Raw genomic sequence first — 17,790 nt, forward strand, 5'->3', positions numbered from 1 at the left:
ATAGGTACCATCGACAAAATTTATTTATGACCCACTTTGCACTTAACAGTTGCATGAATGATTTTATGACAATTGATGGACTATCACTGTGTTATAACAAAAAAGTTAAACATACAAATTTGTGTCTTTCTGTTCTGTAGCGTTCAACAATCTTTAGACATTGTTTATATTTAAATACACGATCTTGTCTAAGTGATAGATCATATTCATATGGATTATTTAGATTATAATATATGACGACAGATAGATGACAACTGTAAAAAATTGCGTTCCGTTCCTTTAATTGTTCCTGTACACGTTACTTATTACTGTTATTGGTACAATCAATGACTGCTGTTACGCTGATAAATTATTATAGTGTTTTCCAAACCCTTAAGTTCTAACATGTAGCATATTTTCCAACTTTGAAATACTGTAAAGTCTCAAAGAGTTCTTGCTTTTGCAGCACTATGATCTCTCTGTCTTAATCTGAACTTTGGAACTATCTATCTACCGTAGTTAAAAGTGTAGATAGTTCCGCAATAGATTTTTCTAAATAATGAGAATTCCATTTCATCGAATTACATTTTGCGCCAACCAAACACGGATTTGAAAGTTGGTTAATGCAGAAGTCAGAAACAATTTAAATTGATCCGGAAACCCGAACCGCCATTATGAATTGAATATTTGTTTTCATCGGTCTCTGACTCATTGGTTACGGATCACTTTACGATTTCGAACTGGGATAGTGCATGAGTCAGTTGTATTGATTGAACGATTGTTCTTATCCGAGCCCTCAACTGATAACGGTCGAAATGTTTATGAAATTCTTTTTTCCATTATATTCTAGAACGTTTTGCCCATGTGCGTGTATATGCGTCGTGTTTGGTCGTTAGTATTTGTAGGTTAAAGTCGGGATAGACTTAAGGACAGTTTGGGTGTTAGTGATATTTTTTTAAGTATTTTTCGGGTGATACGACTTTAATGAAGCAGCATTAACGGCTAGTTTTTGCAAATGCCTTCCACAGTGCGGTTCTATTTGGAATCCACGCGTTTGATGAATTGGAACATTTAAGAATTTATGGGTGTACCTTTACCTCAGACCATAGTCTGTCAAATTTAGTAGTGACATATCACTACTAAATTTAATTAAAATCGTTTGAGCAGTTTAGCCGCGAAATACTAACGAACGGATAAAGGATAAGGGACAAACAGATGAAGTTATTTTCATATTATTTGTACTCAAATAGAAGCTCTAACCATTTGACCGCGTGCAATGCAGAGCTGCTCAAATTGTTGCGGACCCCGATGCTCGGCTAGATTGCTTAGCGTTGCGTAGAGACGTCGCTTCGTTATGTCTTCAACCGCATTTATCTATATCAATGAAACTTAAAATAATTTCTGATCATTTTTTATTTAATTGAATTCCTGTTGTCTATTAATTAATGCATTTACTGATACCAGTTCCAGAGAGGCAAACATAGATTGCAGACCTGAAACTGTCATCGAGTTGACTGCGTTCTTTTGACATACCTCTCTTATTAAACTTTTTTCTACTAGCATCTACAATTGGCTCTTTAATTTTGTGCCTTTAATCTACTATCGAATTATTAACGGCAGTTTTCAATAACGTATCTGTCCTTAGTTTAACCCTAGACGCCTAACCTTCGTCGTTTCGACGAATACGAGATACAAATATGTCTGTCTCTTTATATTGCGCGGGTGTACAGTCTTGTTGCCTCAAACCAACTCATTTCTTGCCCCAAACTACCGTCGGAAAGACGTGTTAAACAGGTAAGTATTCTATTTTACAAAATATGGCCATTTTACTCGTCGTTTCAACGAATAGTTCGGGTTTGTGTTATATTGGGATTAAAATATGTGCAATTTATTTTACAGTTCTTTTGCTATGGCTGTAAGACTATCTGATGAAGAAATGACGCGTTTGTTGCAAGAAAAAGATATTTCGGAATATATTAGTATTACTGACAGTGAAGTAGAAGATAATTTGGAAAATGATGATATACAAAGTGACCTCCAAGACGACCCATCTGATTATGAAGGAGGAGTCTTCTGCAGCTGGTCAGTTGGATCAGGTCGTGTCAGAGCCAGTCACTGCCCGTTTCAGAAGTAACTTCCACAGGTTAATACCTGTGGAGGTTTCATGCTAACATTATCGCAAAGTAACATCCGCAGCCGGAACCGTCATGTTTGGGCCACAAGCAAAGGGCGTACGTCAAGAAGAGCAGCGGCAATGAATATTATTCGAGTTGGATAAACCACTATGACTCGTCGTGATATTATGAAGAAGTTACATTCACAACTTGTAGAAAATTAAAATTGGCTGAAAATTAGATTGGAAATACGTACAATGCCAACGCACATAAAGTAAAATATTGAAGATTTGCTGGGTGCCAACAAGGTAGAAACCTCAACTGCAGCCCCATCTACATCTAGTACTCATCTTCTACCATCAAAACCACTAGAAATCAAGAGAAAGAAAAGTTTGTGGGCTTTGTTCTTATAATAAAAAAAAGGCGTAGGACCAAAAGTTACTGTTCTAATTGTAATACCGCAATTTGCTGTTAATAACCATTTTCTTAAAATATTCGTCGAATCGACGAATGGTTAGGCATAGAGGGGTACATACAAAGGTTAGGTGACTAGGGTTAACTTATTAGACGTAGACAAATCTATCCTTTTACGCTTACTTACATTTCAATAACCTATTGACAGATAGCATTGTACTATAACTATATTGGACATAACTATGGATAGATAAGATCTTGTCATTACACGGTGACAGCAATGTATCCGTAACTTCAACTAAGGGTAGATAGGTTAATGAAAACGGCCGTAAGTGTTCACGGTACATTAAAAACGACCGTCTACGTAGGGAACTAAATAATAAAACTATAAAGAAGGAAGTAGCAGACCACAAGCTCATACGACAGCACCCAAACCAACTTGCAACCAACATAATGTAAAAGAAACCTGCTAATTATTGTAGCAATGAATATTGATTCAAAAGATTTAGCAGAAGAGAACAGTGAGGTACCAGAGATCTAATTCAAGTTAAAATAGTTTTATTCAAAATAGGATTTAAATAACTTGAACGTCAAAAACTACCAACCATTCGAAATAGTATTCCTCTGACCTGAGAAGAACAGGCGCAAGAAACACGGCGGGCTCTTTTTAAATTTCGTTACAATTTACTATGGAATATCGTACAATAAACATTTATAATTAAATAGCCTGAGGATGTTAGCTCCACTCCCAGTGTGTGGTATCATTAAGAAAATAATTTATGTTATAGTAACTTTTATCACAACTAATGTATCTAGTATATTAGAAATGACATCAAAAATAATTCTAAAGGAATCAATTTTGAGAAAATAATTGCCTTTTTACGTTTATTAACAATTCTTTTAAATTTCCTAATACATTTGTTTCAAACATTTTCTAGGACCATGTTGTAAAAGCATATACCTCGAGATGGAAACGTTGATAATGCTTTAACGTAGATAATGTTATTAGATCTTTCTAGAATGATGTGGAACATACATTGTAGTAACAAGAAAAACATGTTTTTGTAAACAACTAACGGTATGTACCTTACGATTTCTGGCAATACTAATGGTATATTGAAAAGACAGCCTGTATGAATATTGAGAATTAAAAAAAAACAACTCTCATACATTCGTCTGCTTGTTGAGCAAGCGACCTATTTCTTATTCTCCTTCCAATAAGTAAAATCCAACTCTATAACCAATATGTCATGTTTGTTAATCTATCCTGAAATAACTTACTCTTTTGTGCGTCGTGTTTCAATAGCATTCGCTTTGTTATCTTCGTTAATAGTTATCTTCTGTAGGTCATTTGCCTTTGGGGTTCATTGTCAGTAGAAATTTACTTGAGTCAAATTATGTACATTGTAGAGGTTACGTAAGTACTTACTTACTAAAATTTCGAGCGGCACTACAATTGCGCTCGTCACCTAGAGACATAAGATGTTAAGTCTCATTTGCCCAGAAATTTCACTAGCTACGGCGTCCTTCAGACCGAAACACAGTTATGTTTACACATTACTGCTTCACAGCAGAAATAGACGCCGTTGTGGTATCCATAATCTAGCCGGCATCCTGTGCAAAGGAGCCTCCTACTGGTAAAGTAATACTAACGCGGTCCCCTGAGACCAAATACTTTTTAGAGGAGGTTTTTAAGTTACAACTTCATATGGTAGGGTAAACGGCTTCGTAACGTAACGCGTTACGGCGCCAGTCTGTCTGGCTTCCCTTTATCTCGCATACGACAGAGATAGGCAGGCTCCTCTTCTCAATCTCTAACCAATTCTTACTCTTATACAATGAAATAAACTAACTATACTAATAATGTTCATATTCAAGAATAAATTGTAACTAAGAATACCATATATTTTATAATCAATAAAAGATTTTATTAATAAATAACCTTTCCTTATATATTCATAATAATAAACAAATCAATAAACCGGACCACCATCTTATATTGCTATGAGAAGCATAGCCGAATAAGTAGTAACTTGGTTATTTTCGTATCAAAGTCTATTACAGAAACTATTTCATTCATCATATTATCTAATTTAAATAATCTTTGCATTATAATATTGATAATATTATTATTCATGGACAGGACACTGTATAGCCGAGACGAGTGTAGAATTATTAACGTAATTGGGTATAATGCTCCCACTGTGATCGTAGTCTAGACTCTAGACGCGTTAAAAGGGCTTTTGATATCAACGGTCAAATGTGTTATGTATTACATCATTATGATACCGTATAATATTTTTCTGGTATCTATCAATACAAAATCTCTTACAGTATGAGGACCTAAAACTATCATGTATTTTTATGAAACACTAAATACTGATACGTGCCGATTGTTTGTTCTCCAAAACTCATAATATAATGATGTAGATATGTTTTAAATTCGGAATAAAACATATAATAATAGCAGTACGTGAACAGTTGGAAATCATCAAATTTCTTCTAGATTCTAACAACGTCTACAATTGAATTATGTCAGATTTATTTATTATTCCACTTTCGCACGACACGCCACAAGTTAGGATATCATCCCCACCATCTGGATGTGTGGCGGTCCTCCACAGTGCGGTTTTCAAGGAGCTTTATTCCACGTACTACAAAGCTGTGGAATGAGCTTCCTTGTGCGGTGTTTCCGGGACGATAAGACATTTCAAAAAAAGAGCGTACACCTTCCTTAAAGGCCGGCAACGCTCTTGTGATTCCTCTGGTGTTGCAAGAGAATGTGGGTGGCGGTGATCACTTAACACCAGGTGACTTTTCAGAATTTTGTTCACTGGTTGTTTGATATCAGGTACATTTTAAGTGCAATTTTAAATATTAGATATACACAGTGAATCTGTTTAAGGAGACATCCTTGTGTCCTTATTTTTATCTCACTATCTCTGTCTGGTTTGTGCTTAAAGATGTATCTGTATTTTTTGTAACACGTAAATTGTCACATACACTTTAGAAATAAACCTGGCCTGTTTTAACGGAATCTTTCAACTTAGTTTTCACCAGCTTGAATACGTCCTATTTTCCTAAAAATCCATACCGATGACAGTACAATTTATTTTAACATTTTGACCGTTTATACTAACCTCCACGATAATAAATACCCATATTGTATATTATAGTATTTTATAAGTAGTACTTTTGACGCTGTTTTAAAGTTAAATTATGGAGCAGGATATACAGATACCAGCTTGCGGCTGACAACTAGATTTCGAGTAGTTAATGTACTGGGTTGATCGTATCACCCGGGCTGCGCGTTAAGAATGGGTCAGGCGGCCATCCTTGTGACGTCGTCAATTCATCTAAATATATCTTCTTCCTCTTCTTCGCATGTCTCTCCAACTAGCGAAGGTTGGCAGTCAGCTTTGTAAATTCAACTTTGTTCGTCGCGAGGCGAAATAGTTCTGCCGGGATGTTGCGAAGTTAAGACTTTTTTGTGCGACCTACGCCTCTTCTTCCGGCAACTTTTCCCATCGTGATGATTTGTTGGAGTTCCTACCTCTCGTGCCTAACCATGTGCGCCAAATATGCGACATTACTTCGTCTTTGGTTTGCATGAGTTCGCGTTTTTTATTGACGCGCCGCCGAACTTCCATATTCATGAACTTGTGAGTCCAACTAATCGCAAACATACGTCTATATGCCCACATTTCGAAAACTTCTATACGTTTCCTGAGGTCTTCTTTAATAGTCCACGCCTCTACACAGCCGTCTAGAAGTATGGGCCAGATGTAACAATAGCGTAGTAAACGAGTGCGCAAGGAAAATCTAAATATATAAAGAATGATATGATAATGTTATGTTTTTTCATAGGCACAATAGGTAATTTGCTAGAAACTGTGAATATAATAATGTTAACACCAGGAACAATGTTATGCCCACTACTCGGTTAAATCGAGTTGGGAAGTCTTTTATTCTCATTCTTCTTATTACAATTCTCTTTTAAATTTCGAACGCGAACCTACTACCGACACATCCGTCAGTAGAAGTGACAAATAAATTTATTGTAACGTACAATTGAATGAAGAATATTAGAGTTCCCACATATTATTACATTTAGATTGATGAAAGTATATCGCAATCCGAGGGCATTATTCCAGGGAGTGGAGACGGTCTAAATGTAATTTATCGCACATAATAAAGCTCACGTACTCGGTATCTCCACAATTTATGTGTTAACTTGAGTAATATCCCTCTTCCTTGCTGCGGGGGACGACTTTTCCTTTTTATACCAGAGTACTTACTATACAGCCTGTACAGCTTTTGTTGACTTGGTACGTTTGTTTGAATGTAACGGAATTTTTCGCCCACTAAAAACATTGCATTGAATTGAAACCTCGTAAACTTATCGAAGAATAATGAAATTGAAATAATTTTAATAGTCTGTCCCGCTTTTATTGACTATTTATTCTATTGAGATTAAATAGTCTGTCCAATTATTCTTAACTCGCTTTTTTACAAATTTTTTTAATCGCACGATTTCTTAATTAAGTTAACTTGATGAAAATTATATTGTTCTTTTTAGGTTTGTTTTCTATTTAAGCGTGTTTTTATAGTTTTTAGAACTATGATTTGTTTATGTTAGCCTCGAAAGTGTAAATTTCTGTACGTTTCATAAATATTACACTCACCAAATACTTTCAAAGTGAAATTGATATAAAATGAGATTTTTTTATCTGCTCATCAAAAACATGGATATTATTTGAGTTTAAAAGCGCAATTGTATTCTAGATGTATTTATTTAAAACAGTATAATAATTTGTGTAATTTTTTTTTTCAGAGCCGTGGGTAAAACATGCCTTCTCATCAGCTACACCACAAACGCTTTCCCAGGAGAATACATACCCACCGTGTAAGTTAATTTATAATATTATTATGTTAACCAACAGACATGTACCTGATTTTACGTGACACGTGTCTCTGTCCAAAACATCAACCAGTCCCGCAGCACAGCATGTAGGCGCAGTCGGTTAGACATCAATCGAACTTCGAATATCACCCAAGCGAACACATAACAGTCTTCTGTATTCAGTCAATTTCGTATTCTCTATAGTCCGAGACAAGATGTCAGCGGGTAGCGGGTGGTGTTGCGGGAAAGAGCAACGCGTGAAACTGCCGTAACCCGCTACCCGCTGATTTTTTAGTACCCCGTCCCCTCCACCGTCTGTCACCCCGTGGAACGGTCGCGCATTAAGTTGTCGGACTATAGTCTTGCAAATTTACACTATAATATGTATTTGCATGTTTTCCATCTTTTCTTATCGGTTTTTTACTGGGAAATAGCTCTTGTTAAAATTATTTGAAAATTAATTACATATCGCCAATAAAATAAATCTGCGCTGGAAGTCGCGCACATTTTTGGTTATAATAAAAATATTTTTATATAAATTTCAATTCTAAAAAATTTTGAGTGTGCTTTCTTATTGGTGAAATGCTTCGTCTTAAAAATAATCGATTTACGAGATATCAGAATGCGACAAAGAACTTTACAACCTGTGACTATTATAGTAGGTAAATTGTTGCGTATTCAAATATTACGTCGAAGCAAATTATAGATTAGTCTTGCCATTTATCATCTGTATTTTTTATCAATTTGCATTTTTTATGAAGCACACTATTTACTATACATAATTTAGCTTGAAAGACATGTGCATCGAGAATAATAATTACATATTAATTGTAAACTTTATTTCCAAAATATGTTTTAAAATATATCTATAAAAGTAAAGATATAAAATGGTGGCAAACATATCGGCGGAGAGATGACAAAAAGATCGAAGCAAATATACCTAGATATCTTTTCTCTATAAAGCTCGCTAAAATGTTCTAGTTTATTCTAATAATGAGAATTAATCGCCATAATATGTATTTATAAAAACAGCAGTGTAGTTAAAAAAGACTGACCGATGAAATGTAATATTTTGATAGTTATAGTGTGCAGGTTGTTAAAGAGTTTCCGCAGTTAGATATGAAGATGGTGATCTATTGTCACCTGTGAGCAGGGTTACCATTAAGTAATTTGAAAGGTTCTGACTAAAAGCCTGACATTTCGATAAAAGTCCGGATATTTTATTTGATTTCGTTTAGATTTTTTTCTCGTAAAGACTCATTTCCGGACAAACTGGTAACCCTACTTGTGAGACGAAATGTTATGTTACCGCATTCGCAAACGCGAAAGACCAAATAATCAATGTTTTTAAAAATTAATCGTGTCAATTCGCCGCTAATGTCTTATCTACTCTTAATGGCCATAAACTCGTAAATCGAAATCATCCAGTCACGTTAGCAAAAAAAAAGGGGTTTACCCTCTGTAATAACTTGAAGATTTACACCTGCGGCAGGCTCAAGATTTTCTGCTAGAAGACTGCCCTGACAAATAGTACTGTATATATTTTAAGATCTAAATTTCGCCGAAGCTGTTGCATGTTACGTAAAGTGATCAGCGGTGACCTGTCATGATAGGTTCGATAGCTCGCTACCGCCCACGGTGTGAGCTCGTGGGAATTGATTTGTGCCCTGGCCGACCGGTCTAACTGGCAAGATATACTCAACAATACCAATCATTATCTTGTTAAGTTATGAAACCTATGACGTAAATTTCTGTTGCGATAAAGACAAATAAACTTTAATTAAATAGCCGCTTTTGAATGGTCATTATATAAATTATTTAATTTATATGAATCTACCAAATGTTCGGAAAAAGTAGAGCTCGTGAACATACAAGAATTTCAACGGCCACTCTTTTAAATCGATGATTATTTTACAATCGTTGTTAAGCATATTAAATATCAAATATTTCATAAATAGTAATAAAATATTTACTCATTCTCAAGGACTCGTTGAGTATTTAAAAAAACAGGGTAAATTTTTCACTTCAACATAAAAGTAATGTATCAATTGGCCATTATTATTTAGACAAGATCGCTGCGGTAGGTAGGCTAATAACAGCTAGAGTATGCACAATACATTTCTGTATACTTTTTCAATACAATGAGCACTCGGAAGGCAATTGAGTGTTATGATCTAATTAGCCACCTGTTCCTCTCAGAAAACTGAGTCATATCCGCTGTAGAGTGAAGCATTACTGTTGCAGTAATTGTGACGCGCGCAAAACGTAACTCGTTTGTAGCGTTATCATTGAAACTTCAATGACGTAAACGTTGTTTTGTTGTTAGGTTATTAAACAAAGGAATAATTTATCAGTAGATTCAAGTTATGACCGTGCTTCTTTGCACAGAACGGCTAGGCAGTAATGCGCAACAATCATTGCGTCGTAGCTATTGAAATTACTGGCTTAATGTTACACTTAACATGTTATGTTTCAAAGTCACGATAGCAACTGTTGATGTCTCACATAATTTTAGTTTCAATCAAGAATCCTGACCGGCACTGCAGGGCAGTAACGTATCACTAATTGTTGTTGTTTCTCGTCACTTTTTCTCATCAAAAGAAAAATCAAATTCATCTAGCATCCCATAGATTCACCGTGCGGGTACCGAGTCCATCGTGTGAACGAGCGAGTAACGCCGAATAGTGTCCGGCGTTGATTTATACGATTACGACCCCAATACGATTGACATCAGTACCCAATACGATTATTCTAGTACTATATTTGCTCTCCCAGTCCAGTCATATCTGGTGAAACACTGCAAGTAAAGCTATAGATATCCGTTATAGCTGCCGCGTTTGTTGAGAAGAATACGCAAGAAACTCAATAATTACTCTTAGAAATTACATTACAAGGCTGTTAAGTGACTGTGAAGTAATTTTGCTGGCTTATTCATATATTAGGTTAATTAGTGGTATATACATTTGTCACTTTGCTACCCTTATCTGTGTGTTTTCTCAAGAACAAAAACATTGGGAGTCCAAACTTTGCTACGCAGGATCTTCATAAGTCGGTATGGCACAGTGCCTTAGAAATTGGGCGACGAATATTATCAGTCTGCACCGTTCTTTGTTCTAATAGTCTGGTACTTTATAGAAGAGAAAATTGAAGGTTATGATTTATTTCAGTGTCAAATTTGTGGTTTTATAAGAACTATAAAATAATAAAATAATTATAAAGCGTCTCTAAATTAATTTCTGTAGTACTTCCTACAACACTCCAAAATTTCAGGATCAAATGTTAGGCAAAAGGCTAACATACAAGATGCTAACTAACTAACAATGCTCTCTTCCTTATCCCAGAAAATCTGACGGAAACGCCCAAAGCGGTTGAGTAGTTTAGTAATATGAAAGGGCATAGAAAGTTTAAATTAATACAAATTAAGGTTAATTGGAACTCCTAAATGCTGTAGAACCTCGTTTTTTACTTGGAAAATACGTGATCTTTTAATATTAAAACGGAAACCTACTAAAGTCGGTCGCTTTGTTGTTGGAAACTGAAAAGCAATCCAATTATTTTTTATCTACTTCGCAATTTATTGTCTATCCCGCAGAATCTGATGAAATCTTGGCCTACTATATTAATAAGCTTTCGAATATAATCTTGGCGTAACTTATAATAAACTTTGGGTATATTTCGCAGCCCTGTCCACTATAGTATAAATCAGTGAATTCAAACAAAAGTGAATGCTGATGAATTCCTATTTTTTTCCGTTTGGTGACTTCATGGTGGGTCATAGGACGGCTGAGTGACTCTACTGCTTCCTTATAGCCCTTCGTATTGTTTTACTAGGTTTTTATTTGACTAAGTTGAATCTAAAACAATTTTGTATGGTGTGCTTGGCTACACTTGTTCTGAGTGATGTAATATGTGTAGCCTCACTACGCGCGTGTCAAAGTGCGTCAACGTGGGAGTGCTCAACTCTTGACACGCCGCTAGGCGCTATGTGATGATGTTGCAATGCAAATTGTTAGTGTATCTCATTTTAGACACTTAATAAAGAAACAAAATAATGTCTTGAGAAGTAAATTGTATATGTATAGTAGTAGTAGATAATTTTATTTATACGTCTAGATAGATCCTCCTGCTGCTAGACAACCGATGAAAACAGGCCAGGTCTTACTACTACTTACTTTACTGTTCGTGACAAGCTACGTCTTACACTAGCTATTTGTATGTCACTTGTGTGTTAGTGCATTACTCAAAATAGAGGTTAACTGTCAAACTCAATCTTTTTTCGACGTTTTCACAGCTGTCACAGTCCATCTAGACGTATAAATGATCTAAGTTTCCTATCAATTGCCCAATACTCATGTTGCGGCTGAAGAGTTTGGCAATTGCATTTGGCTACAAACCTACTTTGTTTCAGCTCTCACACCTAATCGGCATAATAATTACGTAGAAATGTATGTTTTCTTAAGTGTGTAAATCCCGCTAAGATTGAAGCTAGCACGAGACTGAGTCCTGAGAATTCCTCGTGTAGACGCGAAACACGTTGAATTGCTTATAGACAAATCTTAGAGGAACTTAAGAACACTTAAAAAAACTCACAACGTTTGGATAGTTACGGATTTCTACAAAATAACACCTAATTGTATTTTTTTTATATAATAATTACATCATTTCGTTGTCGTTTTCAGGTTCGACAACTACTCGGCGAACGTGATGGTGGACGGCAAGCCCATCAACCTGGGACTCTGGGACACGGCGGGCCAGGAGGACTACGATCGACTCCGACCCTTGTCGTACCCGCAGACGGACGTCTTCCTCATATGTTTCTCGCTGGTCAATCCCGCCTCCTTCGAGAACGTTCGTGCTAAGGTGAGCTAACACACATGATTAATGAATGAAGCCTTTATTGCAAACAAACTAAATACGATACATTCTTAAGGTATGCCACAACTTATATTTATTGATTATGTTTATATTTCACCTAATTTATAACATTTATTTAGTTTATTCATCGCTCGCTTGTCCGCCGACATAGGCCCCCCCTCGAGATTTTTCCACATTTTCCTGTCGTAATTTGTTCTTCTCCATGTTGGTCCAGCAATCTTTTTGAAATCATCTTCCCATCGTATCGTTTGTCTCCCTCTATTTCTTTTTTTATATCTCGGGAACTCTACAATATCTTTTGTCCATTTATCATTTTGCTTCGAATCACTTGTCCTGTCAGACGCCATTTTAGCTGTTTAACTGTTTCATGTTTCTATACTATCCATTTTGGTTTTCTTGCTCATGTTTGTTATTCTTACTTTATCTTTCTTTCTTATTTCCAACAATATGCAGTCTGTTTTAGTCTTTTTCTTTTGTCAGCCATCAACCGATGCAATTATTTTATTGATAATAGTACTTTTTTAACGCATTAGGGGCCTAGTATCTCTTTACCGCACTTCTTTTTTATGCTATTATTTTCAGGTATTATTTGTGTGTATATATGTGCCTTTAGTTTTATCATGTTTTATATAAATTGAGTCGAAATAAATTGCGACTTTTGACCAAAGCTCTTTATCTATTGATATATTTAGTGCAACAATTCGTTTTGATACGATAAAGTATATAAAAAAAATGCGTTTATATTTGTTGATCAACTGATTCCCCATGTCATTGATCCTTAGATTTAATTTATACGTCCAGATAGACTATGGCAGCTGTGAACAATTCGAAAAAAATAGCGGCGAATGGTTAACGGTGTAAGACTTAGCTGTTATGCACACAAAGTAAGAAACCTGACCTTTTGTCATGCATTGCATTCAGCAAGAGGCTCTATCTGGCCGTATAAATTATCTAAGCATTGGCCTAGCTGAGTCCAATCATAGTCAAGTTGTTGTTTTTCAGGGCGTCCTGCCCAATACAATGCAGTGCCAGGATTCCTGATAGTCCCTTTCATTCTCTGAGGCGTCACAAATGCGCTCGTCATTTTGACACATAAGCTACATGATCCCAAAGAGTTTGTGTATTTTAAAATAAGCAAACTTCCCAATTTCTGAACGAACTGATAGTTATTGCTATACAAATCAAATTTATAAACGATGCGGGACTCGAACCCGCGACCTCTACTGGATTGTGGCTCCATCTAAAGCTCCATCTCTACTTTATAGTTGAACAAGATATACCAAAACTTACGACCCATGCGTAATCGAACGGTTGGCTCAATTTATAAGAGCGCTCGGACATAAACCGAGATTTAGATTAAGAGAGAGAGAAAACCCGTCATTAAAAAATTTTGATTACAAATTCAATTTGTATAATTAATCAGAAGTCATCATGAAGTGAGAATTATCACTTTTAAAAATAGCAAATTGTTTAGTATTTGCTATATTTAACTTTAATTTCAGCGTATTCAATGTTTTGTGTTAATTCTCAGTGGTACCCGGAGGTGCGGCATCACTGCCCCATGACGCCCATCATCCTGGTCGGTACCAAGGTGGACCTTCGCGAGGACAAGGACACTATTGAGAAGCTGAAGGATAAGAAGTTAGCCCCCATCACCTATCCGCAGGTATGTTCATATTTTGTATGACTTAATTATTTATCCGCCCAATTTTTTTTTTTGCTGTATATCTGGAAGCAACGCATTGGGAGGCTCGTTCAAAGTATGTGTCAAAGACATACAGCCGATTTCTATATTCTCTTAATAAGTATCATACAAACAATGACGTTTCTATACTGATAGAAAATGCACGTGATACAAAATCAAAGCCGAAATATGGGACATGCCACAAATGACACCATAATAAGCTTCAACTGCTAGTGTTTACTCCAGTTGTTTAAAATATGTTTGGTCAATAGGCAGTAATGTAAACACTTTTTCAGTTTAAGCTGCGTATCTTGAATTTAGAACCAGATTAAAACAGTGGAGTAGCAGTTAAGTAGTTATTGGTTTGTGCATATATTTGTTAATCCTTAACGCTTAAATGTATTTGGATCAATAAGATAAATAAGGTAAGGTATAATGAGAGTTTGTTATTTAAATATTATATTTTTATTACATAAAATAATTTGGGAAACTGGTTATTAAAATGTTGAGTTCCCTGAAATAAATTTAATTTATTAAATTTTGTCTTTGAGACATAGACATCTTTTCCAGGGTATCTATTTGGCAAGACACCAACATGTCTTGGTATGACAGCTTTTGTAAAATTATTAATATGGCTAATTGGACTTTTGTGTGTGACATCAATTTGAAAAAATTACAAAATATATTTACTCTCGAAAGAGATTTCAATACTTTTAATGTTGTAAAAGTTTTTATCATACTTTATGGGCATGAATGTACACAAAATACAATTATTATTTGGGCACTTTTTTATTGCACACTTTGCGAGAACAGTTCGCTTACAATGTCTTAAGTACACTTTTGCCGTTCCGCTATCAGGCTGCGAATGTTTTGTCCATATGTATAAAAACGTCATTTCATACCAATTATAATAACATACGTTAACACTATCACACCCTTACACACCCACACATACATATACACACCCATTCTTAGAAGTTATACTTTTATTTTAATTTCACTTTTGTGTTAAGCTTTAGACAGTATAGTAATTATATTTAATTTTAAGAATTTGATTTGACTAAACGCTTATTGCAGAAGCATCCTTAAAGTTAATGTTTCGTTATGTCACTTGCTTTCTTTGACTGTCAAAATGAAAAAGACGGTATTGTATTGAATGAAAAATTAACTTTAATGATGCTTTCTGCAACAAGCGGTGTGTAATTATATCTGGAATCGAGGAAGTCACTGACAACTGAAACACAGTTCATACTAGTGTAGCTGTCTTTGCTACCTCGTCATATTTTAAACGTTTTTAAGCACACTTTTGCCGTGCCGCTATCACTGCGAATGATATGCCCATATGTATTTGTACAGTCGCGAGCAAAAGTTTTGGAATCACTTACTTGAAATGGGTTCCGAGCTATCTTGCTTACTAAATAAATTTTTAATTGCTTATCATAAAAATGACATCATTTTAAAGGATCAACCCTTAACTTTAAGCTGATACCGAATTCATTAAAATCAAGCCAGTATTTAAGAATTTATCCCGGATTAAGTGAAGGACTAACGACGTGTGTGATTCCAAACTTTTGCTCGCGACTATATATATAGAACGTCATTGGCTATATCTATAAATTTCCGCAGCAATGTAATACATTTATTCAGTTCAGATTTGATTTGGACAGTGACAGTTGACACACGACTAAGGAGAAAACTGTGCTTACCATATCTTTAAGCACACTTTTGCCGCTCCGCTATCAAACTGCGAATGATATGTCCATAATATGTATATATAGAATGTCATTGGCTATATCTATAAATTGCCGCATTTTCTGCAGTTGTTTAAAATATTCTTGTTCAATAAGCAGCAATGTAATACATTGATTGAGTTCAGATTAATTTGGACAATGACGGTTGACACACGACTAAGGAGAAAGCTGTGCTTACCATGTCTTTAAGCACACTTTTGCCGCTCCGCTATCACACTGCGAATGATATGTCCAATAGAACGTCATTGGCTATATCTCGAAAAAGCCGCATTTTTTGCAGTTGTTTAAAATATTCTTGTTCAATAAGCAGCAATGTAATACATTTATTCAGTTCAGAGTTGATTTGGGCAGTGACAGTTGACAAACGACTAAGGAGAAAACCGTACTTACATTGTCTTTAAGCACATTTTTGCCGTTCCGCTATTAGACTGCGAATGATATGTCCTTATATGTGTATAGACCGTCATTGATTATTACGGTCCATTTTTATATTATTATTGATATAATATCAAAACCACATGCGATCGCAGTACTACGCGATAGAGCTTGTCCAAATATGGCACGACCGCTATTGCCGAGCGCCACTATCGTTATCGATATAATATATATAAAGCATAAAGACGGCGTTGGCAATTTAGGTACAATAGGTACAGACCCCCATAATATATCGTTGCAAAAGACTTGATGAGAAAATAATAAAATGTTGAGGTCTCTTAGGTGTTCAGGATTAAAAGTTCAAACATTTCCCATAGAATTACGTACACTGAAAATGAGCCTGAGCATTTTTATACTACCATTGCATGTGCTTCACCAGACATACATCCACGTACAAGAACGGATACACGCCAGGGACGAGCAGGTCTGACTATATATATCGCTTCATTTCAGTACTGTATAATAATATCGCTCTATCGCTGCGTTAATATCACTGCAACCACTGCACTGACGCCAGAGCCGCTGGTCGGAAGTCCAGCTTTGACCGAATTAAAATCTGGCTCTAAATAACCTTAAATTAGTTACGCGGTGGTAAACCTATGCGAATAATTTTCAGGGCCTGAGCATGGCAAAGGAGGTCGGCGCTGTTCGTTACTTAGAGTGCTCGGCGCTCACTCAGAAGGGCCTCAAGACGGTGTTCGATGAAGCGATCCGAGCTGTCCTCATCCCGCCGCCGCCCATCAAGTGTAAGCGAAAGTGTAGCATTTTGTAAAGGAAGAAGGTAAGGCCCATTTTATTATTCAATCGCAAACTAAGTGATAATGTTTTAGTCCATTTTATAATTCAATCACAAGACTAATTGTTTCTGATTTAGTCCATTTTATAATTAAATCACAAGACTAATTGTTTCTGTTTTAGTCCTTTTTATTATTCAGTCACATGACTAATTGTTTCTGATTTAGGGCTGTTTGTGATTTTTGTCCCAGCCAATTAGTATTATTGAAGAGCCTTATAATATAATTCCTTAACCATGTATCCACCATGGGGAGTGTTGTGCTAAATGAACTGATTCTGAATTCCAGCCTCACACTACACAAATTAAAAGTCAAAACAGAAATGGAATATCCTTTAGATATTTCTTATAACGTCATTATCATTCAAAATGCAATTTTCAAGAAGCTTTCTTCCACGTACAACCCAACCAACAGTTGTGCAACGAATTTTGAGGTCGATTTAAATAAAGATTTTTAGCAAATCGGATGGTATTAGGGATTGTCTATTAATCACGCAAAATAGAAGGGGTGGGGAGTTGCTTAAGAAAAAGTCACGAAATTTTACTAGTATGACAGGGGCTCAGTCGAATATTACGTGTTTTTATCGTTAAGCGTGAGATTTCCATACAGGTATGTCATCGTCATAGGCGTATTACGAAAAAGTGTAAGTGTAAGCAACTTAAAATATATATTTAAATAAAGGCATAGGGGGCTAAAATCATCGTGTGATTAAGGTATGTGTACAACCTTATCTGAACCTTACGGTAGCTTATCATCATCATCAGCAGCGGAATACGTCCACTGCTGGACAAAGGCCTCCCCCAAATATTTCCATGACGATCGGTCCAGCGCTGCCCTCATT

At 35.8% G+C, this 17,790-nt stretch overlaps 1 protein-coding gene across 1 annotated transcript in view; it reads left to right on the forward strand.

Moving 5' to 3' along the window:
- Positions 1-17,790, forward strand: part of LOC126978624 (ras-related C3 botulinum toxin substrate 1) — a 58,054-nt gene that overhangs the window by 34,692 nt on the left and 5,572 nt on the right. The window contains exons 2-5 of the mRNA XM_050827603.1: positions 7,342-7,413; positions 12,090-12,270; positions 13,817-13,951; positions 16,772-16,936. Of these exons, the coding sequence (XP_050683560.1) occupies positions 7,342-7,413; positions 12,090-12,270; positions 13,817-13,951; positions 16,772-16,927 (544 nt within the window). The 3' untranslated portion in view covers positions 16,928-16,936. The remainder of the gene's footprint in view (positions 1-7,341; positions 7,414-12,089; positions 12,271-13,816; positions 13,952-16,771; positions 16,937-17,790) is intronic.

This window comes from Leptidea sinapis, chromosome Z (assembly GCF_905404315.1).
Source record: "Leptidea sinapis chromosome Z, ilLepSina1.1, whole genome shotgun sequence".
NCBI classification, from domain to species: domain Eukaryota; kingdom Metazoa; phylum Arthropoda; class Insecta; order Lepidoptera; family Pieridae; genus Leptidea; species Leptidea sinapis.